Source organism: Leuciscus leuciscus (genome assembly GCF_965113295.1).
Source record: "Leuciscus leuciscus genome assembly, chromosome: 23".
Classification (NCBI taxonomy): domain Eukaryota; kingdom Metazoa; phylum Chordata; class Actinopteri; order Cypriniformes; family Leuciscidae; genus Leuciscus; species Leuciscus leuciscus.
In genome coordinates this window covers 20,824,930-20,851,991 of record NC_138747.1, presented here as the reverse complement: position 1 = coordinate 20,851,991, position 27,062 = coordinate 20,824,930, and the positions used below count along the sequence as shown (strand labels likewise).

General features: G+C 37.5%; 1 protein-coding gene across 1 annotated transcript in view; it reads right to left on the bottom strand.

Annotated features, from left to right (window-relative positions):
• Positions 1–510: 510 nt before the first annotated feature.
• LOC309488525 (bcl-2-like protein 15) overlaps positions 511–27,062 on the bottom strand; it is a 49,583-nt gene continuing 23,031 nt past the window's right edge. Inside the window, exons 2-4 of the mRNA XM_082156803.1 lie at positions 24,060–24,175; positions 22,407–22,625; positions 511–1,022 (exon numbers count right to left, since the gene is read on the bottom strand). Coding sequence (XP_082012929.1) covers positions 993–1,022; positions 22,407–22,625; positions 24,060–24,175 — 365 coding nt within the window. The 3' untranslated portion in view covers positions 511–992. The remainder of the gene's footprint in view (positions 1,023–22,406; positions 22,626–24,059; positions 24,176–27,062) is intronic.

Below are 27,062 nucleotides of genomic sequence, written 5' to 3'. Positions count from 1 at the left end.
TGGGTCAAGTCAAGTCATCTTCATTTATATAGCGCTTTTAACAATGTAGATTGTTCCAAATCGGCTTTACAGTGATAATAGGAAATAGTGGAATAGTCATTGGGAATAGTAATCAGATAAGGATATTATCACAGCTTCCTCTTTATTTTGTCAACAGACAACAGCATGCTTTTATTTGGCCTAAATCATACAAATGCTATTCTTTTTCCTCAAATTACAGCTGTGAATTACTCTCCATAGTTTGTGAATTACTCTCCATAGTTTGAACAGCAGTCATTAGATGGTAAGTCAGTACTGTGGTGCCCTCTGGTGATGGTATGACAAAAGAGCAGAGGGGTGTGTAGCAAATTGTAATTATGGCAACTAAGAGAAATAAATAACTTAATTTTTATTCGAGTAAAGAGAATTCCATGCTTAGGTTGAATTACTTTGGTTGAGTTACTAATGACCCCAGTCAGTCTGACATTTCCTTATTGATTGGTGTGGTGCAAACAACAAAATAATGTCTCACCATGTCCACCCAATGTTTATTTTAACTCTAGTGAACATGTCACTTGTAATGTTTACCACAACACACATGTCCCTATGAGACTGATATATTTGCTGAACATGCTTCACTTTAAAGGACATTAAATAACATTCCAGTTTTAGTCCACATACAGTACACACAATTGTGAATTACATAAGTGATTATTACAATTAAGAATCGGACTATATTTTAAGACACATAAGTCTATTATACAAGTCTTTTTAAAAAAAAGCATAATTGGTTGAGAATTCCTGCATTACTTGAAATAATCAAACACAACTACCATTATCAGAGTAAAAATTTAAACAGAAAAAACAAACAAAAAACACTAAAATTCTTATTCCTTTTGCTGGTTGTGATTGTCTATAAAGAGCACATTGGCACCTGTGTGACATTTACAGTTACTTCCTGTATTACTATTTAAAACTCCATAGAAATGTTTCAGAGTTTTTTAGCTTTAATCTCAAAAAGTGCTGTTCTTGGACATGGAGACCTGTGGAGAAAAAAAACAACATTAGACATATTGTCTCTTCAACAATAGTAAAATGGACCATTTAGACCAAAAGCAAAGAATACACAGTATAAAAATAAATAAAACTCGCTTGCAAATTAATGTAATGCGGAACTACTGTTAGATACGTGGGTTCTTTAGGGACACCTAATCTGTAGCTCCGCCTTAGTTCTGAAGCTCCGTGGCTATAATGAACAGGCTGCGATGTCAAGATTGCAACGCTGGAATATGTTGTGTGTGTGTGTGTGTGAGAGAGAGAGAGGGGGGGGGCACGGGCGCGATCGAACAGTGGAAACATAAAAACATATTCCGTCATTTTGTTCATACAGGACATCATTCAGACTGCAAAGTGTTTACTTATATTTGTGTACACTCGCAATAAAACACAACATTGTGCTTTTGTCAAACTGTAACCTACAACTGTCACCCAACCAAAATCACTCACTCACTCACACACACACACACACACACACACACACACACACACACACGCACACACTGTTTAAAAGCAAAACATATTTATCCAACCCCATTTAAAACTACGCAGTCTGTGGGTGCCATCTTTTGGACATTCATCATATTGCATTGGTTTTCATTTCTTGTCCTCAAACAGAGGACTAATCTGTTTATTTTTAAATTACACATTCTACATTGATTAAAAACTAAAATGTTTTTAATAGTAGTATTATTTTATACAGAAATAAATTATTTATAATTCAGATGAGAATAAAGTTAGTGTTAATTAAAATTTTAAGGAAAACAAATATATAGATCTAAAATATAGCAAATTAATTTTAAAGTCATTCAGGTACAATTACCAAACATATCTCAAGGTCTTTTTGTCTTTTTATTAATTTAATTAATATACTAATTATATAAAACTATTGTCAATGCACTACAAACTGGTTATATGCCTTTATTAATAAAACTTATTTAAAAAATACAAGGCTTAAGACATTTATTTTCCCTTGGTGGTACAGCCTGAGACATGCACAATAAAAAAAAATTGCCTTCTACATTTTTGTTTTGCTTTTCCCTCCATTGTACCGAACTCGTACCGAACCGTGATGTCTGAACCGAGGTATGAACCGAACCGTCACTTCTGTGTACCGTTCCAACCCTGGAAGCCATTCTCGCAACTCTGAGAAGAAAAATCAGAATTGCTAGATATAATCTCGATATTCTGCCCTTTTTCCTAGAATTGTGAGTTCATATCCCGCAATTCTGACTTTTTTCTCAGAATTGATATAATAAGATATAAACTTGCAATTGTGGAAAAAGTCAGAATTTACATTTAATAATTTAGCAGACACTTTTGTCTATTTATACGGATTATACGGACGCTTTTGTCCAAAGCGACTTACAAATATTATTACATAATATTCACATATGCAGTTCATAGGGGGCATTTTAGCCCTACAGTAACATTATTAAATAATATTTAAACATATACATTTTTTATCTCACAATTCTGACTTTCTCGCTATTGAAAGTTTACATCACAATTCAGAGAAAAAAAGTCATAATTGCTGGATATAAACTTGCAATTCTGAGGAAAAGGCAGAATATCCATTCAGATTTTTCTTCTAAGAATTGAGATATAAACAACTTGAGAATTGATTCCGTGACTTCTACTACTAGAACTGTCATTTTCTTCCACCTGTCTTGACGGGAGAATGTGTGCACCTATACGCATATGCACATTTTGGAGACATGAAGGAAAACCACTTCAAATCCTCATTATGTGTCCCAATCCTAAATACAGTGCATGTTCACAATAACAGTTAATAAAATAATGATTTACACTATGTTTTACATCTGATATAGCCTACACATTTAGATTAATGGAGTTAAGCACTTAAAGGTCCCATATTGTCAAAACTGAAATTTCCTGGCTTTTTTCAAGATAACAGAGGTCTAGGGGCTATGAAACTGCCATTTAAGTTTCAAAACAGTCAATCCACAGACAAATGCACACAGCCTGCATAAAGTAGCTGTGCCTTTTCACAAGCTGTTGTGACTTCCGTATAAATGTGACGTCAGAACTACTCAGTCACCGCCTTCAGTCTCCACCCCGAGCACTGCCCACCGTCAGGAAACTACATCATTGCACAGGCTTCCAAACAACATTATTATAAGAGAACAGTGGCTAATGTTTATTTATTCAGAAACGCAACAGCAATTTAGTTCGACCTTAACCGTCTGTTCTGCACAGTTCACAAGTGACTACTTCGTCAATCAGGCACAGTTCAATGTCGTTTTTTCAAAGAAGCTACTCCTCAAAGATGCAGCAGTCCCTACAGTTCATAGTTTTACAAGTTTACCTTGGGCGTCAATTGCAGCATATGTTCTCATGTTATGTGGGCATCTTTGCACATTTACCACAAGTACACCTTTTACAGAAAAAAAGTAACATTGTAAAAGAAATTGTAGCACATCAACTTACTGTATCAGTGGGAAAGCAATAGTTACATAGCTTACTGCATACAGTGTCTGTCTGCTAACGTTACATTATAAAGCAGTTAAAGACCCACTCCGATGAAAATCATGTTTTTCTAGGTGTTAACATGTTCTTGTGGCATTTTTCTTATGCTAGAGGACATATCTTGAGAAAAATAAGCTCAAAGTTGTATTTCTGAGTATTTCTGCATTCAAATGGCTGTGAATCAGTAGCAGACGCTAAAATGCCGGCTAAAATAGACTGGAGTTGTGACGTAGTAACTCCACTGGGCGGGGCCACAAGCTCATACTCCCCTCCGCCCCGCCCGGGTTGCAATGCTAAGAGGAGAGATATTGGTATTAGCTTTCATGCTTTACCAAAACACGTTGCTGTGAGAGATGAATGGATTAACGTTACGTTCCAGGGTTCCAGACTGCTACCATTTTTTGAGAATGTGCGAGTTAAAATTTTATGTGGTCGCATTTGTGCGAGTGCAAGGTCATGTACTACTCAGTTAAATTCACGCATGAATTTTCCTGCATTGAACTTGTTTTAGCGCCCACCAAAGTGAATTTTTGTCCCGCCAAAGTCTTATTTGATCGGTGAGTAATGTAGATGAACTGCTGCGCTTGTGACAGGACGTTTATAACTGAAAGAACGAGCAAAGAGAGAGACCCGGACGCACGCGCGCGCACTCTCTGTCTTCGGAGCCAGGCGAAAATGTAAACAAGACCTCACCGTCTCCAAACTAAGCGCTGTCTTGCTCTCTCTCCCTCGCACATATTAATCAGAATAAATCGACACGGCGGTAAAAGGTCGGAAGACCAAAGTTTCATGTGGAGCATTCTGAGATTTTTTTTTTCTTTTTCTGAATTGCCGCTGGTTCAATTGTGCTAAATAAGTTGCCTTATCTTCTCTGAAAAGCATTCCGGACATTCAGCTGACATAAAACAACACTTTAATTAAACGAAAAAAACTATCCAGTGATGAAATGTTTTCTGTGTTGACAGAAAGAAAGAAAGACAGAAAGAGGCTGTTGCTGCCTATGTATCTCGCTTCAGCCAACGGCTCCGCCCACAACGCAGAGGCAAATTGCTAATGAGCTACTGCCGCTCTGCTGAAGCGAAGTCCCAGAAAACGGCACAGGTTTTGTGATTTTGGCTAAAAACGGCATAATCATCATTTAAAGACCACTGAGAATGTTTAAAAATAGCTCAAAATATGATCGGAGTGGGACTTTAAGTGTTTCAAAATCAGTGTATAACTAGCTATTAACGTACATATTTTAGAGATTTAAATCGAATTTGACAAAAAAAGTCTGAGTTTGTTTACAGACAGTTTAAATTAGTGTTAAAGTTAAATCTGTGTGCAGCATTGATGTAATGGTAATTATAATAATCTTACAATAACGCCGAAAGTAAGGATGTGGTTGTTTGTCTCCTGTCGTCGCCGATTCTGGGTCTGAGTCCGGCTGAACATAAGGCCAGAGAACATTTCCCCTCAGCAATGTCCATCATTACAGGTGTTTTATTTACCTTACTCTTGAGCAACACCACGCCACAGCAGGATACAGCATACATGTCAAGTCAAGTCAAGTTGATTTGTATAGCGCTTTTCACAATACAGATTGTATCAAAGCAGCTTCACAGTATTAAATTAAAATAATACAACAAAGTTTGTTTCAAGAGGAATTTATTGATTGATAAAATTAAATGAAATATCCCCAAAATATCCCCAACAGAGCAAGCCAAAGGCAACAGTGGCAAGGAACCGAAAAACTCCATCAAGTGACCTAATGGTGTCCTAAAACTCCATCAGGTGACCTAATGGAGAAAAAAAAAACCTTGGGAGAACCCAGGCTCAGTCGGGGGCCAGTTCTCCTCTGGCATTTATGAGCCAGAGGACGGATTGTAGTTTGAACTGTAGGATTATATGAATGCCTGGCTGAAGAGATGAGACTTTAATCTAGTTTTAAACTGGGAGAGCGAGTCTGAGCAACGAACAGTATCAGGAAGACTATTCCAGAGTTTTGGAGCCAAATGTGAAAATGCTCTCCCTCCTTTGGTGGTTCTGGATATCCTAGGTATGACCAAAAGCCTTGAATTTAGTGATCTTAACCCTCTGAGGTCTGAGCTGTTTTCTGGGCCATGGAGGTGTTCTGACATGCTCTGACATTTGTGTTTTTTTCTGTTACTAGTGACATTTTCATGGCTAAAGTCTGATTACACTGTATTCAGCACAAACTCTGCTACAATAATATATCAGCAGCATGTATGTAAAAGTTTGTAGTTTTGAGATAATGACATTTATGCGTGGTTTGTGAAAATACAAAAAAAAATTCTCACTGAAATAAGGCCATGAAACCCATACTGATTATTTCTTCACAAGACTTTTGAAAATTGTATGACATAGCCTAGAATATTTGCTCCAAAACTATGTGAAAATCACCCTGACTGCTCATTCAGATAAGACAATATATTGATTTAAAATTTCTAAGACGTGTTTTGTGTGACAAAGCCATATGCGAAAAGGCGTGATCATCTCATGAATATGTAAGGTTTTAACACCTGAGAAAGACAAAGACACTCCCCTAACTGCCCTATTAGGAGCGATCAGGCCCTGTCATTCAGAGCAACCTTGCACAAAGAATGAGGAGATTTAAAAAAGAATGGCTTTTAGATTGTTTGGATTTATTTACAGCACAACACAATCCAAAAATACAAATGACAAAAGAGCACATTGAAAACAATGATCCAAAGACAGAGACCTTTGTGCCATTCCTAAAAACATTGTACATACCTTTAATTTCCAAGGTGTTTGATTTTCACTTTACCATGTTCATGTACAGAGACTCATGTGAATGTTGAAGTCAGCAGGACTCAGTTGCATCTGGTCCCTGAAAGAAAAAAAAAAAAGAAAAAACTGTGAACATAATGATATCAAGAGAAACTATAGGGCTGCACGATTTTGGGAATAGATTTTAGATTTTTCTGGTTAAAATTTCTTTTTAAAATTCACAGAATACACACACACACACACACACGTTTCCAACAATATATAATGAACACCAGGTTTGTTGTGCCTTGTAGGCATAGGCTACGCAGTGCTGCATAAAATAATAATAACAATAAATGAAATCTTCCAAAAGATTTCAAGAACAACTACGCTAGAGAAAAATATATTGATTATCATATGTTACTTCAAATGTTTCCATTCGTTATGATGATATGAAATGAGATAATAGTAAAAACATAAAGCCTAATGTTTGGTGCATTTTTCCTTTCAAACGCAATCGCGCTCCAAAATATGATACATTAAAACCCACAGCACGCTCCAAAATATGATACTCAAACCCACAGCGCGCTCCAAAATATGATACATTCAAACGCCATCGCGCTCCAAAATATTAAACATTATGGTTATACATATCTATGTTTGAGCAGATATCCACAAACAGTATTTATCAGGAAACACGGGTCTAAATAGTATAATATTCACCATATACAGTATCTAGCAACAGTTCAACTGCAATGTGAAGTTTATGCAACAATACCATAAACTAATAAGTAAGAATTTCTTACCTTACATCTTTCTTGTCTTCAAATCGCGTTCTTCTTCTTCTGGGGGTAAATCCAATGTAAGCTCAGACGTATCTTCCAAACTCGACGAAAAGCAGAGACTTGTGAAGTGTTTTGGTGTTTTGTTTGATTCATGAGATGATCACGCCTTTTCGCATATGGCTTTGTCACACAAAACACGTCTTAGAAACCCTTAGGAGATATCATTAGGAAACATGGCATTAGCTTTCACTGTTATGCCGATGATACTCAGCTCTATATTTCTTCAAAACCTAACGAAACTTATCAATTCACAAAATTAACGGAATGCATAGATGATATAAAAAATTGGATGACTTGTAATTTCCTACTTCTAAATTCTGAAAAAACAGAGTTTCTAATTATTGGACAAAAAACTTCCTCACGTAATAATCTAGAATACTGTCTAACACTTGATGGCTGCTCTGTTAAGTCTTCGTCGTCGGTTAGGAACCTGGGTGTGCTCTTTGATACCAATCTTTCATTTGAAAGTCACGTGTCTAGTATCTGTAAAACTGCATTTTTCCATCTTAAAAATATATCTAAATTACGCCATATGCTCTCATTGACAAATGCGGAACAATTAGTTCATGCGTTCATGACCTCAAGGCTAGATTATTGTAATGCTCTACTGGGTGGTTGCCCTGCACGCTTAATAAACAAACTACAGCTAGTTCAAAACGCAGCAGCTCGAGTTCTTACCAGAACCAGGAAGTATGACCATATTAGCCCGGTTCTGTCAAAACTGCATTGGCTCCCTATTAAACATCGCATCAATTTTAAAATATTGCTGATTACTTACAAAGCACTGAATGGTTTAGCTCCGCAGTACTTGAGCGAGCTCTTAACGCATTATAGTTCGTCACGTCTATTACGATCTCAAAATTCCGGCCAGTTACTAATACCTAGAATATCAAAATCGACTGCTGGCGGTAGATCCTTTTCCTATTTAGCACCAAAACTCTGGAACAGTCTTCCTACCATTGTCCGGGAAGCAGACACACTCTGTCAGTTCAAAGCCAGATTAAAGACACATCTCTTTGACCTAGCTTTCACATAATACATTATAGACTTCTATAATTTAATGTTAGGCTGCATATAGTAGGTCAGCCGGAACCGGGAACACTTCCCAAAAATCCTGATGTACTCGTTACATCATGAGAAGAATGGCATCTACGCTAATTTTAGTGTCTGTGTTTATCCCGAGGTTTTTCCTGCAGCCTGCCGGATCCAGGCCGTATCCAGATCTGACGAAGGACCTTCGCCTGGACCGATGACAACGCAGTGCTGAAGTGCCAACTATTCTCTCCCTATGGAGGATCCCACTACCACTCTACAGATAAGGCGTTGTCGGGAAAATTCGTCTCGCGGTCCTACCCCAAAGCAACAAATAAAATAAAATTCCTTATCAAAATTTATAAGGAAAGACAAGTATTTTGTTTAGGCTTGGCTTGTAGGGAATTCCAAACCTGCGTATATTCAAACGCACATAACTATAGAACCCATTCTAAATGCGCATGTGAACGCCATCAGCGTTTCTCACAAGTTCGCGTTTAAAGTCTGTGTAGAGGGAATGGTGTCGTCTTAGCGGCCCCTAATTTAATAACAAATGATCGTTGCGACGGAAGCAAATCAATTAAAACTAACTTTAGATGGAAATAACTTAACTCTGCTGTAAAGCCGAAACAATCTCTGTTACCTTAAATTATACGCTTATCTCTGTAAAGCTGCTTTGAGACAATCTACATTGTTAAAAGCGCTATATAAATGAAGATGACTTGACTTGACTTTTGTGTTTGAGGTAACGAGGGCGTTCGCGTCCCATGTGGAGATTTGCATGTGAATCACTTTTGCGCGAGTGGGCGTGTCGAATTAAAAAGTCATTAGCAAGCGTTTGAGATACTGGACATCCTGTTGGTTTTATACAAATTACTTAAACAGAGAATATTTGTTTTCAGTTTGAATCCGATCATTTAAAAGTACACACTTAAATGTGTATAAAGGTGTATGGCTCATAAATGTGTGAGAAGTATTCGCTGAGTTTTGTTTCAGTTTATAGACGTGCTCAAGAAAAAAAAGTTCACCGCGACAGAGAGGCAGAACGCACACCCTGTTTATTTTCTTTATTTTACAAAAGCACAATGTTTTGATTTGATTGTAAGTGGACACATACAAAAGTAGAAATATCACAGATTATTTTTTTATATTTCTTTTTTCTGTATAACCATAAATGACGGAGTAATTTAAGTTTATGTTGCTGCTATGTGAAAAAAATCCAGCAAAACGCGTCGGCGCGTTTCTCGACCTCAGAGGGTTAAAGAGGGCGATGGATTATAGGGCGATAGAAGATCCGTTAAATAGACGGGAGCTAAGCCGTTTAGGGCTTTATAAGTCAGTAGCAATACCTTGTAATTAATACGGAACTTTATAGGTAACCAATGCAGTGATGATAAAATCGGTGTTATATGCAGGGGTGCACATAACATTTTTGGTCTTGTTCTCAGGGGAGAACCTGGGGTTGTTGCTTGGTCCTCACATTTTCAAATGCATTTTTTCCTTAACCCACCTCACGGGAGAAACAAATAAGAGGGATGCATAACATAGACTATTGTTAAATATTGTTATTATCTGACTATACCTACATCAAAAAAAAAAAAAAAAAAAAAAAAAAAAAAAAAAAAAAAGCACACTTTAAAATAGTCAAATTTTTATCAGGCAGTAGGCTAATATGGCCTAGTCGACTGCTTGTTATTATCAGAGATGGCAACGCCGGCGAAGGAGGTAACTTTACGTGACAAACTCAAAAAAGGAGAATTAAAAACAAAGGCAATAGAAGGTCATCCATCCATTTTTTCCCCCAAAACGCAATAAATCCATCCTTTATATATATATTAGGGGTGGCACGGTTCACAAAACCCACGGTTCGGTTCGTATCACGGTTTTAGGGTCACGGTTTTCGGTTCTGTACGGTTCTTGTTGTTGTTTTTTCTTTTAATCTTTAACACTCCAAAAATTTACTTCAGCATATATGATATATAGCTGAATTATCTAATTATTAATTTATTTATTTCATAAATGGGGTGTGTTTGCAAAACGCAGCTTCTCATTTCCCGTGGGCTGTGTCGGACAGTTATTTGTCACCACTTTTTGCCAGGGTTGATATTATGTCCCAGCACGGATGTACCAATACAAATAAATAAAACATTTCCAGTTAACTATCAAAGTATTCGTTTCGTTCGTTTGTTAAATAAGAAGCAATCTAGCGCTGAAATGTGTTTTTTTTAATCAAGTGATCAAAGTGCTCGTTGCCGTTGCGATCAGTGGCGCTGATACAGTGTTCTCGTGGCTCGCGCACACACCGCAGCGGCCGCACATTCTTCACTCAGACGCGCGCTTCAGTCCGTTGAGGAGACTCTAGGCTACTCTATTCGTTCCGATGAAATCACAAAACAAAATTCATACAAATCTGTCCCTGCTTGATATACAACCGCTGATAAACATAATCGGTTTTGATGAAAAAGAAAAATATATACGAGTGCAGATTAGAACTCAGAACCTTTGACACGCTTGGCAAGTTCTGCCACTGGACCATTAAAGTACATACCGGTACGTGGAACAGTCGATCTATGTAGCCTATTTATTCACGTGAAAAAAACAACATATAGCCTAGTGGAGTTGATCTCATTAAATGTCTAAGTAAACCCAGTGTACTATTTAAATCGATTGCTGGACATTGTAATGTTATTCTACATTTGTCTGATTTATGATTTAGCATTGTATTAGCAGTAGCACGGGCACAAGGCTACATTGCGCATGCGTCGAACCGTGCGAACCGCGCGACGCACACACGCACCGAACCGAGACAAGCGAACCGAACGGTTCGGATGTTTTTTCATGTACCGTGCCACCCCTAATATATATATATATATATATATTTTTTTTTTTTTTTTATTGATGGTTTGTCTTTTTTTTTAAAGTATTTTGTCATTTAAGAGGAAAAAACAATCTTACGTGAGTGACAGTTCTCCATTACGGACGAGACCTCTGAAAGCGCCGCGGCACTAAAAGACTTTCAAACTTTCACAGAGACCTCAAACAGAAAGCACAAAGCATTTCTTTAAAGCGAATTTCGTTTTGTATTAATTGTATCTTAATTTTAATCCATGTTTCATTAACCACATTCCTGGTTTTAATAAATAAAAAAAGTAAATAGGCTATCTTGATTGTTTAGGCAATTTTTTTAATTATAGCCTAAGTGTAAAATATTAGGCTGTGTATACCGACATGGATCAATTATTAATATTAAATTTCATCTGTCTTTTGTAGGCATAGGCGAGCTGATGGCGCACCAACGAAAAATCCTAAATGATGTGCCAAAATGCGTTTTCTATTAGGCTACAATGAAAATATTGTACAGTCAGGTTTGCCGAAGTTCGTTTAATTTAGGCTATTTATTTATTTAAATAATTTATTTATTTTTGTCCATGTGCGCCGATCGGAGACGGAGTTCACTGCTGATATTCTGAGGTAAGAGAGTTTTCTAGTCTCGCGGCTGGTCAAAAACGTTGGTGCGGATGGATGGCGGACGGATGATGAGTTTTGCGATGCGGTTGCGGATGAAATAGCCCATCCGTGCATCTCTAGCTCTGAGGCCTATCCAACAACACAGATTGCGCACCTATCTATCCCCAAATCTTAGGTACGCAAATGAGGGTTGCGGCAATTCATCTGGTACGCATTGTTTAATTGGGTAGCGCATGCGCACCTGCGCACCACTTATGTGCATCCCTGGTTATATGATCATATTTTCTTGATCTCGTAAGAACTCTAGCGGCGGCATTTTGGACTAACTGTAGCTTGTTTATTGAGGATGCAGGACAACCAGCTAATAAAGCATTACAGTAATCCAGTCTCGAGGTCATGAATGCATGAACTAACTTTTCTGCATCAGAAACTGATAGCATATTACGTAGCTTAGCAATGTTTCTAAGGTGGAAAAAGGCTGTTTTTGTAACATATGAAATATGATTTTCAAAAGACAGGTTGCAATCGAGTATAACACCCAGGTCCTTTACTGTAGATGATAAAGTAACAGGACATCCTATGATGTTAAAGTTGTATTGTGCGATGTTTTGTGGGCGGTTTTTTTAACCGATAAGTATTACCTCTGTCTTGTCTGGATTTAATAAAAGAAAATTACGCGTCATCCAATCTTTTATATCTTTAACACACTCTGTCAATTTGGAAAATTTAGCGTTTTCATCCGGCCGTGATGAAATATATATTTGAGTGTCATCAGCATAACAATGGAAACTAATTCCATGTTTCCTTATAATATTTCCAAGTGGCATCATATATATTGAAAATAACAGAGGGCCTAATACAGATCCCTGCGGCACTCCATAGTTTACTGGAGTTATGATCGATTTTTCTCCATTTAAATAGACAAAATGGTAGCGGTCAGATAGGTATGATTTGAACCAGCTTAGTGCTTGTCCTTGAACACCAGTATAATTTTCTAGTCGATCTAAGAGTAATGTATGATCTATAGTATCGAACGCAGCACTAAGATCAAGTAAAACTAGTATTGAGATACAGCCTTGGTCAGAAGCTAAAAGTAAATCATTTGTGATTTTAACGAGCGCAGTTTCAGTGCTATGATGCGGTCTGAATCCAGACTGAAACTTTTCATAGATATCATTTTGTTGCAAGAAAGAGCCCAGTTGAGCGGACACCACTTTTTCTAATATTTTAGACATAAATGGAAGATTTGAAATGGGTCTATAATTTGCTAGATTATTATGATCTAATTGTGGTTTCTTAATGAGAGGTTTTATAACTGCCAGTTTAAATGTTCTTGGAACATGACCTAAAGATAAAGACGAGTTAATAATATTGAGGAGAGGCTCTTCCACTACAGGTAACACTTCTTTCAGTAGTTTAGTTGGTATAGGATCTAATAAACATGTTGTTGTTTTAGATGAAGTGATAAGTTTATTTAACTCTTTTTGTTCTATAGTTGTAAAGCACTGTAATTGTTCTTGCGGGGTGATAGTTGAAGCTGAATTATAAGGCGCGATTTAAGATTGAACGTTTACAATTGTGGTTCTGATGCTTTCTATTTTCTCAGTGAAGAAGTTCATGAAATCATTACTACTGAACTGTAACGGGATATTTTGTTCGGGTGACGTCTGTTTATTTGTTAGTCTAGCCACGGTGTTAAATAAAAACCTTGGATTGTTTTGGTTGTTTTCTATTAGTTTGCGGAGGTGCTCAGCCCTGCCCGCTTTTAGGGCCTTTTTATAACGTGACATACTGTCTTTCCACGCAATTCTAAAGACCTCTAAATTAGTTTGTTTCCATTTACGCTCTAAAATACGGGTTTCTCTCTTTAGAACATGCATAGTATTGTTGTACCATGGTGCTTTATTTTTCTCTCTGACCTTTTTTAATTTAATAGGTGCAACCACATCCAATGTTCTAGAGAGAATGGTGCTCATAGTGCTAGTTAGTTCTTCTAGTTCATCTGTTTGTTTGGGTTCAGGCGCCAGCTGAGACAGATTAGATAAGCAATTTGAGAAATTATCTATGGTGGATGGGAGGATTGTTCTGCCTGGTTGATAACGCGACGCCGCATGACATATTAGAGCAGTACGTAATATGCAAGTTACCATGTAGTGATCAGTGACTTCATCACTTTGTGGAATAATATCTATATCGGTTGGATCGGTTCCATGTGATATAATTAAATCGAGTGTATGATTAAGACGATGTGTTGGTCCGGTGACGTTTTGCTTGACCCCAAATGAATTTAATAAATCTGTAAACACAGCTCCTAACGCATCATTTGGATTATCTACGTGTATGTTAAAATCTCCAACAATTAATGCTTTATCGACATTGACTAATAGGTCTGAGAGAAAATCTGCAAACTCTTTTAGGAAATCAGCGTAAGGCCCTGGCGGTCTATATACGGTAGCCAAGGCTAGAGATAATAGGGATGTTTTTCTAACATCTAAGAGCGTAACATTTAGTACAAGTACTTCAAATGAAATAAACTTATAACCCGTTTTCTGAGTAACATTTAGAATATCTCTATAAATGGTTGCAACACCTCCGCCACGACCAATCAGACGGGGCTCATGCTTATAACAGTATCCAGGAGGAGTAGACTCATTAATACCGAAATAATCATTTTGTTTAAGCCAGGTTTCAGTAAGGCAAAGTACATCGAAGCTATTATCTGTGACTATTTCATTAACTGCCTTAGGTGTGAGTGATCTAATGTTTAGAAGACCTAGCTTTAGAAATAGTTTTTGTTTACTAATAGCAACATTTTCTGTTTTAATAACAATTAGATTTTTCCTAGATCCTGCAGTAGATTTATTATTTGATCTCACTAAACAAGGAATAGACACGGTTTCTATGCAATGTTATACACTAGTATTTATATCAGTTGAATTGGTGCAGCAGAGACTATGATTTGGACTTTTGGTTACTAGTCAAAGGGTATCTAACATTTTGGAGATGTTATCTGACAGAAGATCCGCTCCGAATCTGCTTGGGTGTAAGCCATCAGCACGGAAAAGCCTAGGACGCTCCCAAAACAGATTCCAATTATTTACAAAGAGAAGTTTCTGCTCATTGCACCATGACATTAACCATTCATTTAGCGCAAATAATCTGCTGAACTTTTCATGCCCTAGTCGGTACGTGGGAAGCGGTCCTGACACAATGATCGTTGTTTCAGGCGATGTGCTGCGTACCATATCGATTAGATTCCTGAAGTCTTTCTTCAGAATCTCTGTCTGGCGCAGCCTGATGTCGTTCACTCCCGCGTGCAGGACCACAGTTCCGACGCGCTCGTCACCGTTCAGGATCTCGGGAACGCGAGCAGCGATTTCAGAAACACGAGCACCAGGAAAGCAGTGACTTTGCACCTTACTTTTACCTAACGTAGCGTGTACGTGCTGAACGATGGAATCGCCGATGATCACAGCATCGCGTTCTGTTTCGCGTAGAGGGGAGAAGCGGTTTTGTGTGGATAACTCGAAAACCGGGAGGGTCGGAGAAAGTCTTGGTCTAAACCTGACTCGCGTCTTCCGCTGCAGAACCACCCAGGCTTCGTGGTGGCGTGTTGGAGCCGGAGTGAACGAGACCATGGCTGATTGCGACCGATGCTGAGGAACGCACGGAGTAGACGCGGTCGGAGTCAGCGGGTTAGTAACGTTAAACACTGATTTGTGTGCATCGGCGCGTGATGTTTCAAGAGCCAAACACCGGTCTCTCAGCTCGGCCTGTCTCAATAAAAGGTCGTGGATCTGTTTCTCAACAGCTTCCAGCTCAGACTGCAGTGCGTGCAGCTCAAATGTGTCCTCACCTGCACCAAACGGTAGACTACTTACATCTGATATATTCGCCATTTTAACAGATGGACAGTGAGTTAGCAACGAAGCTACCAGTGATGCTATCAATATTAATACTAATTTATGACTGAAGTCTTGGATATAATCTTGGATATAAAATGTTTGTTTGTAAGTGAGTGTGGAGAAGACGCGTTCAGCCGTGATCCACGGACGTAACCTTTAAGAGTATGCAGCGTTGGATCACTAATAGGCTTGAGACACGTCTGCTCAACAGTCCGCGTTGTAACTATGACAGGGTTTTTCCTGCATAGAGAATTATGAGGCGGCCGCCTCCGTCAAATTTCGGGCCGCCTCCGTCTGTCGACAAAAACTCAAGACGGAATCACATGATTAGATACCTCTTTTCCACCGACACGATTCCGCAGCGGGTTCACGGCCGGGTTCCATTCCATTCTCAAACCGTTCTGCGCATTTCAACTGCATCAGAATAAGCACGAGCCCGGCCCTGGCCCGAGACGCTCAAGCACAAGTCCGACAGCTCATCAGAATTATCAGCTCGAGTCCGACTCGAGTCCGTTTTTTTTATTATTATTATTACACAGCGGCAGCCTGCCCTATTTGCAGCCATTAAAATAGGTCAGTTTTGTTAGATATGTTTCTTTTAATTTCTTTATCATGTTAATTTAGACAAATGTTTTGGAGCATTTTTTTTTTAAATGACGACCAAGCAACCGAACCAACAGCGAGTATAGCCTACAACATGTTTGAGCAATTTAGCCTCTCAAATCAACGCTAATAGGCTACTTTACTTGGCTACAATCCATAGATAGGCTATAAAACACTTCAAGCATATCACACAGACAATTAATTTAACAAATGATTATTTATTAAACCACAGTGAGTAAAACAACTTTTTTTGAAATACTGAGGCAGGCTCAGGCTGCTCGAACCAGCGCTCGCAAACGAAAGGAGCAATAGCCTATCTAAACCAATTAAATTAAATAAACTTGCAGGTTATCTTACCTCAAAAATGCACGACAGAACATGGCCATTCTTTTTTCCAGTAGTTTCCAACAGTTAAACGAAAATAAAAGTCCAATCAAACGAAAAGCATCCGTAGTTTCCAACAGTTAAACGAAAATAAAGTCCAATGAAACGAAAAGTTAGAGCAGTCTTTTACAGAGCATCGTGGAGAAAAAGAATAGCATCCACAGTGTAGCCTAAGGTTTTAACCCAGTCCTCCTCTCTTCTATCACTCTTCCCGCTGCGTTTTAAGTTGGCCATCTGCGATTTTTTTCTCTTAATATTCTCCATTATTTGCACATGAGGTGAATCGTGGGTCGCGCTGATGGGAAACCTTCTGTGTGTGTGTGCGCGTGCATGAGACTGTCATGTCAGTCATATGTCACTGTGTAATTATAAGATTATGAAAGTTATGAGGTTATGAAATGTCTTTCTATGTTTGTTTTTCTATCGTCGTCGTCAGCTTCTCATATTTTTTTAATTAATGTCTAAAAATATAAAAAGAAGGATAACCCAAAAAAAGCCAGAGGCCCGGCCCGCATGTGAATTATGACGTGAGAATTGGCCCGAAGCCCGGCCCTAGGGGCATAAATAAGTTAATAATAATAATATTGGCACGTCGGGCTCGGGCTTTATGCAGGGCTTTATGCACCTAAACGTGCTTGTCTCAAACGGAGCAAGTTAAATATCTGCGAAAGTGCACGAGCCCCTGCCCCTCCCCCTTTTCAACATCACCTGTCAGTTATCACAACCTCCACAGACGCACGAAAGTCAAGAAGCACCTTCTCTGCAGCATCGAAGTGCCTTCACTTGTCACAGCCAGGTACCGATACTCAGGGTTCATACACATTTTAACCAATACTTTTCCATGACTTTTCCATAACTTTTCCATGACTTTTCGGCACATTTCCATGACTATGTATTCCTGAAAATGTCAGTCGACATTATAAGAATAAAAATATGTGTTAAAGTTTACCCTCAGAGGTTTAACAATAAAATGGATGACAATTTATGTGGTACAATCCAAAATAAAGTGCAAGATCTTTGAAGGACAGGATAAAATACATGTACAGTGTCCTCAGTATTAACCCTCTGGAGTCTGAGCGTTTTTTTGGGCCCTGGGGGTGTTCTGACATGCTCTGACATTTGTGCTTTTTTCAGTTGCTTATAAACATATTAATGGCAAAGGTGTAAATTCACTCTATATAGCACAAACAGGACTACAATAATATGTGAGCCACATGTATGTACATGTTTTCATTTTTGAGAGAATAATGTTTATGCGTGGTTATCGAAAAAACTAAAAATTAATTGATCTGAATTAATTTTTTGAAATAAGGCCACAAAACACATACTAAATATGTGGCAATAAGACTTTTGACTAATGGATGTCGTCGCCTATAGTTTTTTCTTCAAAATTATGTGAAAATAGTCTTGCTTTATCGTTCACATAAAACCATACATTGATTTAAATTGATGTAAAACAGGTTTTGCTTGGAAAGCCAATATGCGAGGGGGTGTGAACGAGGAGTGGTTTACACCTTAGAATACACCCACTCTGCATAATTAGCCATTCACTCAGGTGTGACACTGACTGAGCCACAATGCAAGGACAAAAGATATATTTAGAAGAAGACTTATATTGACCATTTAAGATTTTGCTTACATCTATCTTGTAAATAAGTTTTGCTATTTTATTAAAACGGTTACAATTACAACAATAATTACAATTTCAACAATATTTCAAGTGTACTCTTTCTTTGTAAAAAAAATGATTATAGGCCTACATTTTATCTATGTATTCATTAGTTTGACTATAACCAACATTGGCACAGCTAACATCTTAGTTGATGACTTTATTTTTGACAAAAATAGTATTTTATATATAGAAATTGCTAAACAAAAGCTTATTTGATGTGGCAGTATATTCTACAGTAAAAACTGTACCCAAATCTAGTCAACAAAATGTTGTCTTTCATATTTCGTCTGACTGTAACGTTGTTTTCATGAAATATTAGGGCATATTGTTAATTTGCAGTTTAATACGTTGCTTATACAAATAGCCTACATTTTATTTCAACATTCAGTCGATGTTTACTGATCTCAGTATAGCAATGCAGTTTGCTAAAACATCATCATTCATTCACACACGCGATTTAAATTTAAACTGTCTTTGCCAGCTGTGGTAAACAGCGCGCATCTCTGCCGTTTATTCATTCATAAACAGAAACCCACGTGAAGAAATTCACGTGAGAAGGAAAAAACTTACAGTATTCCTCAGCTCGCTCCTCGATATACCCGCACTTCTGAGGGACATTTTCCATTAGTATTATTCCTCACAGCGCTGCAAGACGGTGTAAACAATGATCTAAATAAACTTGTGTGTTTTCTCGAGCTGATGGGGGCGTTCACAGGATTGCCTCAGCCATTTGCGTTTGAATAGCGCACGCTCTCCGTGGGCGTGGCCGATTATAACGTAATGAGATGAGATGAGCTCGACTGGAATCGCTCTCTTTTAATACAGATTTCACAAGATGAGAATATTAGCTTTTTATATAAATTACTTCATTTAAAAGAAGAGAATTCAAGCTTCATGCCTGTGTGTCTGTATGTCTGTTTGACTGAGTATTCGCTGAGTTATTGTTAATTTTCGGACGCGTTTCAGAATGGACTTCACTGGCAGAGAGAAGGCAGAACTCGCTTCGTGTTTATTTTTCTTTATTTGGCAAAAAGCACAACACTTTGTTTTTATTGTGAGTATACACAAAAATAATACACATTTAACAGAATCGATTGATGTATGAAACTCCTATGGAAAATCAAAGTCAACAGAGTATTTATGAGTTTCTTTTACACTAATAAAAAAAAAGCGAGCTGGTATCGCCGGCGATACCGTAGACCTCAGGGGGTTAAAGGATACTTTAAATATGAAACTAAAACCACCAGTAGGTGGCGGCAAGTCACTGTCTTAATAAGCGAGTTGTTGGAGTCATTTATTCAACCGATTTGTTCAAACGGCTGATTCATTCAGAAAAACAAGTGATTGTTCATTGAATCGTTAAAATGATTCGTTCAAAACGCGGATTTCATTAAATAAAAAAATAAAAATAAAAAAATCATCGATGTCTGTTGGACTACGGCTTCATTATGAAATTCTCGTCGGCGATATAAAGTGAAAATTGACTATATTGTGTCCAAAAAGTAACTCACAATGTTAACTTTATTGTTAATTTAACTGTTGTATAAAATAAATAGCACATTTGCAATTATGCACAGAACGGCACTCTTGCTCATGTGATATTCTAATATAACAACATAATATGATATAAATATAAGACAAAAACTCATTTGGGGACATCTATAACTGCACCGACACATATCACGCAGTGAAAGCAAGCATGAGAGACAAACGCGATGTCAGCTCGCACTCGCAGTGCCTCGTACATAGTTAAAACAATGATTACAATATCATCATAGTTCATAGACAATATCGCACACACCTAGGCACATAAAGAATGAACTTACAATTGAACTGACATTTACTCGTTTTCTTCTCTCCTCTCGCGTGCTGGAGACATACGTAGGCTTTTATGCTGCGTATCCTCTTTCCGCTACGTTAACATTCTCGACCCACCGGTGCTTGCAAAACTTTAGCATGCTCGTGCCACTTTCCTGCATGGCATTTCAATTAAATTTCTGTCAGCACCGACTTCGCCTCAGGCAACATCGCAACAAGTGAGTGAATCGGAAGTGAACTGAACGTTATGCCGCCCGAATATAAGGACGTTAAGACAACGCGAATTATTTTTTTTATTAAACAGTTTTGGTATTAATCACATATTATGCTGTGTTAAAAAAAAATTCCATGACTTTTCCAAAACTTTCTGGGTCTTTTTATTTTTTCAAAACCTTTCCAGGCCTGGAATTTGCATTTTTCAAATTCCATAACTTTTCCAGGTTTTTTCAAAACGTACGAACCCTGGATACTGTTTTTCTTAAGCTTCGGCTCTCAAACTAGTTAGGTTACTTAAAATATATCCATAGAGCCAGCCTGACTTAGGCAATAGCCGAAATTCTTCTGCCGTTTTTATAAAATAAGCTATCACAAGTAGCAGTCACGTAATTTACTAGTACTGTTTTGTAATTTCATGGCCCCCTATGAACTGTAAATAAAATAAAATGATCTGATTATTAAAATACCTAAAAATAAATAAATACATGCTTGTAAAAAGTGTTTTTTTTTTCACCTTCTAGTGGTCATTATACATAAAAAGATGCACCAGATTAATGCATTTATCTTTAAAATGTACAAAATTTTCTTCCGGGGGGGCATGCCCCCGGACCCCCCTAGAGGTACCGAGCTATCGGATTTTGCCACCTCCGCCTCATTTTCAGCCAGGAAAAACCCTGTATGAGGTTTTTTAGGTTGACCCTAGTGACCCTACATGACCCTAGTTACCTGTGGTTGGCCTGGCCGTGCATCACTCAGAAAAAAACAGGCCAATCAGAAGAGAGGCTCATGAATATTAATCGACCTGTTCTTAGCAGAGCTCCTGAGAAAGGAGCTGTAAACATTTATTGGGGTGGTTTTTGGTACTTATACCGCAAATATATAATTCTTAAGGACATCAAAACCTAAAATAAAACTTCAGAAAGGTGTACAATATGGGACCTTTAAATTACATAAAATCATTACGGAGAAGTTAGGCTACAACATTTTTGATATTCTAATAAATATAAATATTTGTGGTTGATGCAATGCTTTTGAACACTTTTCAAGTGTAGAGCGAGGATTGCCTAGCGCATGATAATAGCAGACCTCATGGTCTGAGAAAATATTTTTGCGCAAATAATAATCAATAATGTACAATAAGGCCTATCTGTTAAAACTATAAAGCAATTAAAAATACTATTTGGCCAGTGGAAAAGATTGAGAAAAACTTTATCTGAATTGTATTTTATACTATTTTGATTTATTTATTCAAAAACAAGGCAAGGAGACGGCTCATCCGTATCTCATATTTTCAAATGTCTTGTACCGTTAAACATGGTATCACGCAGATAAATATGCATATGCAAATTATATGCAGATGAGGATATGCATAGTAAACCGAGGCGTTGTAAGCTCCATGTATGGTTATTTCGGGGAGGAGACGGGGTGGAGACGCAATCTTCTGCTGACTGGGTTTTATAAAGGGAATTTTGCGCAGGTTCTGGCGTACGAAAGGTTTTATAAGTTTGAATATTTTTTGTCGTACGCAATTTTTGGCTTTCGGACGCACGCACACTTTTAGTAAGGATCCTACGCACAGTTTTAAAAATGAGACCCCAAGTGCTGCTTACACCATTTGGGGATAATTTTATTTACCGGGACTGCTGGGTCTGCTGGAACTCACAGTTGGGATTGATTTTCTTTATTGACTTTAGATGCTTTGTTTAAGTGGTCACCTCTGAGGCTGTGTGTAAGATCAACATGTTTAAGGACTACCCACTGAATGCCTATTAAATACAATCCCTTACGAAAAATAAGTATACTTCATGTTCATTTTATTAAGTATACTTAAGTAAAGTTCAAGTATATTTTTAAGAAAACTTTTATGCTAATATCAATGTACTAGAAGTATACTGTAGGGTTTCAATACTACTTGAGATTAAATTGCCCCACTTTTTAGTGTATGAAAGTATACTTTTAAGAATACCTTAAGTGTAACAGTAGTAAACTTTGAGTACACAACTAGTTTACAACCAAGTTTTTCGTTTGTACTGCAACTATAATACAAGTGAACTTAAGTATACTGATAGTTTACTAGTCAAATATTTGTAGAACATTTTTTAGTTTATGAAAGTACACTTACTCTCAGTAAACTACAAGTTTAGTAGTTTTATCGTCCAAGTATACTTTTAAGTTTTTGAACATAACATCTGATAAAACTGTCCTCACCCAGCCACCTTGCTCCGCAATCCAGTTTGTTAGACGGTTGTTGATGAATCCCGTCATAGCGACCTCGACTACATTTGTCATGTCAGGGCAGGTTTCTTTCACATAGACTCCTAGTGTGATGGCAGCCTTGAGGAGCTGCTTTTCCGAGGCCACTTCTGCTCTTTCCACAACCCACATCTTACACATGCTGTCCACGCTATCAGTGAACACAGTCACCACCTAGAGAAAACACAGGTGTTATTAACTACAGTTGTTGTCAAACATTAAACATTGACACAATTCACTTTGTCATGTTACCATATAATTTAAGTAAAAAGATTTGTAGCTATCAGAACCAAACAAAAACTACTGCATACATTTTTAGGTTGCTCAAGAAGTCTCACTTTTACTAGTTTCAGGGAAGAAAATTAAACCAATAGCAATGCTGTACCAATAGCTGAAAAGAATATATATATATATATATATATATATATATATGACTTGTTTGAAACAGGTGGCATTTAACAGGTCCTACCCTTCGAATCTTTGCAACGTGTACATGGTCATTGGGTCTTCTTTTCAGCATGAAAAGTAAAGAGCGCTCCCTATATAATTTCCTAAAAAGCTGTCCCTCATCTCAGTTCTTCGCTATCTCACAAAGTTATATATAATCAATGAAGCTCTCTATACTGCTCAATGGATATCTTATTTACATCGTGTCTACACTTCGCTAGTTATAATGAGAGGATTTGCGAGCATGCAGAACTTTAGAGTCAGCACTGGACAAAAACTCCCAAAAACTTCTGACAAACTTAAAAACCTCTGATTGGTTCTGCGTTCAAGTCTGCAGTCTGTGAATGACTAAATTGTTCAACGCTACAAAAAGACGTTGTAAATAGAAACCTTTGACGTTATCCAGAACTTAAACACAAATACGCACTGGAGTGTTTGCCAATATGATATAATTACAGTATTAACTGAGGGTGCTCTTGCTTTCGAGGGTCCTCCTCTAGCACCCCTGTAGAACCGGGCCTGACTAAGGGTTTGTTTACACAACAACAATGTACTAAAAACTGAAATGTGTTTCCTTTGCATTTTTTCACAGACAAATGACTATCGATGTCAAAATGATCGCTGTTCACACGGATCCGCAGAAACGATTAAAAACGCTGTATTATTCATGTCAGGCCAGTAGTTGGCGGTGCCACTTTGTAAAGAAAAACTATGCGCCTACAGACTGAACATGTAATACGCATGCGCGTGACTTTCACAAATTTGTGGTCTTTACATAGAGCCGATATTGGTATTGTTTTCAAAAATAAATAAATAAATATTCAATATGCAATAATCATGACATAAAAAAAAAAAGTAAAAAAAAAAAAAAAAAAGTGTCAAAACAAGGGAGCAGTGATAGTTTTTACTAAGCCTTTAGAGGCCGCTCTCGTACTGTGTACTGATAGCGGACCCTTCTCTGCCGCTCCCGGAATGCAAATAGAATAAACTTTCGCTGTGGATTATTGCTGATAACAGAATTGGCAAAATCTATATATTGACCGACCTCTAATTAGTGATTTGGGAACAAAGTAACCGATAAAATATCCAATGTTCACAAACTGATACAAACGTTCTTTAGAATTGTTGATTGTTAAATGAAGATGGACCATTTGGACTCACCTGATCAGCTGCAGCTCTCTGCACATTCTTCATCAGTGGCTGGATCACTTTTTCATCATAATCATCACCCAATTCCCTAAGCTTAGAGGCTATTTTTGCAGGATCAAATGAATTCTCTACAAATGCACAAGCAAATAGCTTTAAATTAATTTCTGAAATGTATCTGGCTATTGTTACAAAATATGATAAAATAATGACACGAGAGGTAACATTTGTTAAGGAAGTTGTCATAATGGCAGATTTTTAATTATGTAATTATGGCATTTTAACTGCATTAAACATCAATAAAACAAACAAAAATATACATTTCCTCCGAGGAGGCAAGGGAGGCTCTTTGTCTCCTCAAAAAAACTGGATGAGAACATAATCGATATTACAAAAATACAACAGCGCAAATATTACAAAATGTAACATTAAAGGATTAGTTCACTTCAGAATGAAAATGTCCAGATAATTTACTCACCCCCATGTCATCCAAGATGTTTATGTCTTTATTTCTTCAGTCAAAAAGAAATTACGTTTTTTTGAGGAAAACATTCCAGGATTTTTCTCTATATGGTGGACTTCAATGGCAACCAACGCATCAATCATGATGGTCCAAATTGCAGTTTCAATGCAGCTACAAAGGGCTCTACACGATCCCGGCCGAGCAATAAGGGTCTTATCTAGAGAAACGATCTGCCATTTTCAAAAAAATAATACAAAATTTTAAATGTATTTTTTTATCTTTTTAACCACAAATGCTCATCATGCAGAGCTCTGCGATGCACCATGCATTACGTCATCACGTTGGAAAGGTCAATTGTAGGCGAAAATATTGATCCAGTATATACAAAGCGAACGTGCAAAGACTAAATCAAATGCTCTTTGAGAAAAAAAGGTAAAACAACGATGTCGGACGATTTTGAAGTTGGAGGAGAACGTTTTTCGCCCTACCACTGTACTTTTGCTGACCTTTCCAACGTGATTACGTGATGACCGATCGTTTTGCTAGATAAGACCCTTATTCCTCGGCTGGGATTATGTAGAGCCCTTTGAAGCTGCATACAAACTGCAATCTGGACCTTCAACTCATTGGTTGCCATTGAAGTCCACTATATGGAGAAAAATCCTGGAATGTTTACCTCAAAAACCTTAATTTCTTTTCGACTGCAGAAAGAAAGACATGAACATCTTAGATGACATGAGAGTGAGTAAATTATCCGGAAATTTTAGTTCTGAAGTGAACTAATCCTTTAAAAAGTGTAAAAGTCACTCGTTTTTATGAAGTAACAGTCCCCAACAGCAACACCCGCAGGTTAAGTTATTTACATTTACATTTATGCATTTGGCAGACGCTTTTATCCAAAGAGACTTACATTGCATTATCCTATACATTTATACATAGGTATGTGTTGTGCAATCCCCTGGGATCGAACCCACAACCTTGCGTTGTTAACGCAATGCTCTTACCACTGAGCTACAGGAAAGCATTATAGTGGGAGGCGGGCCTCTTATGTCCCCATTGACTTAAAACAGACACCCTAAAGCGTATGGAGAGTTTAGTGGGGGGTAATTGAGAATGAATGGGGGGAAAGTCACGTGAGAGGAGGCAATGCCTCCATCACTCTGATTGGATATGATTGGTTATAATTGGATATGATTGGTTCGTGCGATAAATCCCACCTCTTTATTTCATGCGCATTTTCATTGGCCTGCACGAAGGTAATGATGGCGTTAAAGGAGTAGTTCACTTTCAAATGAAAATTAGCCCATGGTTTACTCACCCTCAAGCCATCTTATGTGTATATGCCTTTCTTCTTTCAGACGAATACAATCAGAGTTATATTAAAAAAAATATCCTGGCTCTTCCAAGTCTTATAATGGCAGTGGATTGCAACCAACAGATTGAAGCTCAAAAACGTGCATCCATCCATCGTTAACGAACGCCAAACGGCTCCTGTGGGTTAATATAAAGGCCTTCTGAAGCAAGTCATCTTCATTTATATAGCGCTTTTAACAATGTAGATTGTTCCAAAGCAGCTTTACATTGATAATAGGAAATTAAAGTAAAGTGTTTTGGCTTTATAGCAGCTCTAGAATAAAGTTATTGTCCAGCTAAAGTTAGTTTGCAAAATGATATTTTTCTTACAAACTCATCGTTTTGCTTCAGAATGCCTTTATTAACCCACAGGAGCCGTTTGGAGTTTGTTTATGATGGATGGATGCACGTTTTTGAGCTTCAATCTGTTGGTTGCAATCCACTGCCATTATGAAACTTGGAAGAGCCAGGATATTTTGTAATATTACTCCGATTGATTCGTCTGAAAGAAGAAAGTCATATACACCTAGGATGGCTTGAGGGTGAGTAAATCAAGGGCTATTTTCATTTTAAAGTGAACTAATCCTTTAATGGACTAATTAAAAAGTAAGTAAACAACTCAGCCATTTCACTGCTTTGTCACATCAAAATCAAACTTGAAATGGGCTGAAAACATGAAACATGATGACTGTGGGTTTTTTAATGAGCAATCAGCTCAGCTTGGTGAAATTAAAGGTACATCTTCATGTCTGTGACCAGTGTGTACAAGCTTTATGACTATTAACTATTAGTCACTATTAAGTTGACTATTAAAAATAAAGCTGAACATTAGTTCAAACAACAAATAATATACATTGTTTAAAATGTTACTGCTTTTAGCTATTATTTTGGAATTAAATGTAAAAATGCGTAAAAACACTAACTTGATTATATTTCTACTTGGTTTTAATAAAAAAAGAAAAAGAAATGTACAGTTATTGCAAAAAATACAAAATAGAATTATATTTGGTCTCATCCTAACATGTAAGCAATATGATGTCGTGTTCCAATATATATTTTTTAAAACTTTGCTGATGCATTAATTTCTCCCTTACAGCAAGGAATGCTGCTGAATAAAAAAAAAAAATCAATACTGTCGAACTTCCAGATTCTCTTTATCACCTTAAACGCCGTCCTTTGACCAGAAAACGCTGTCAATTGCG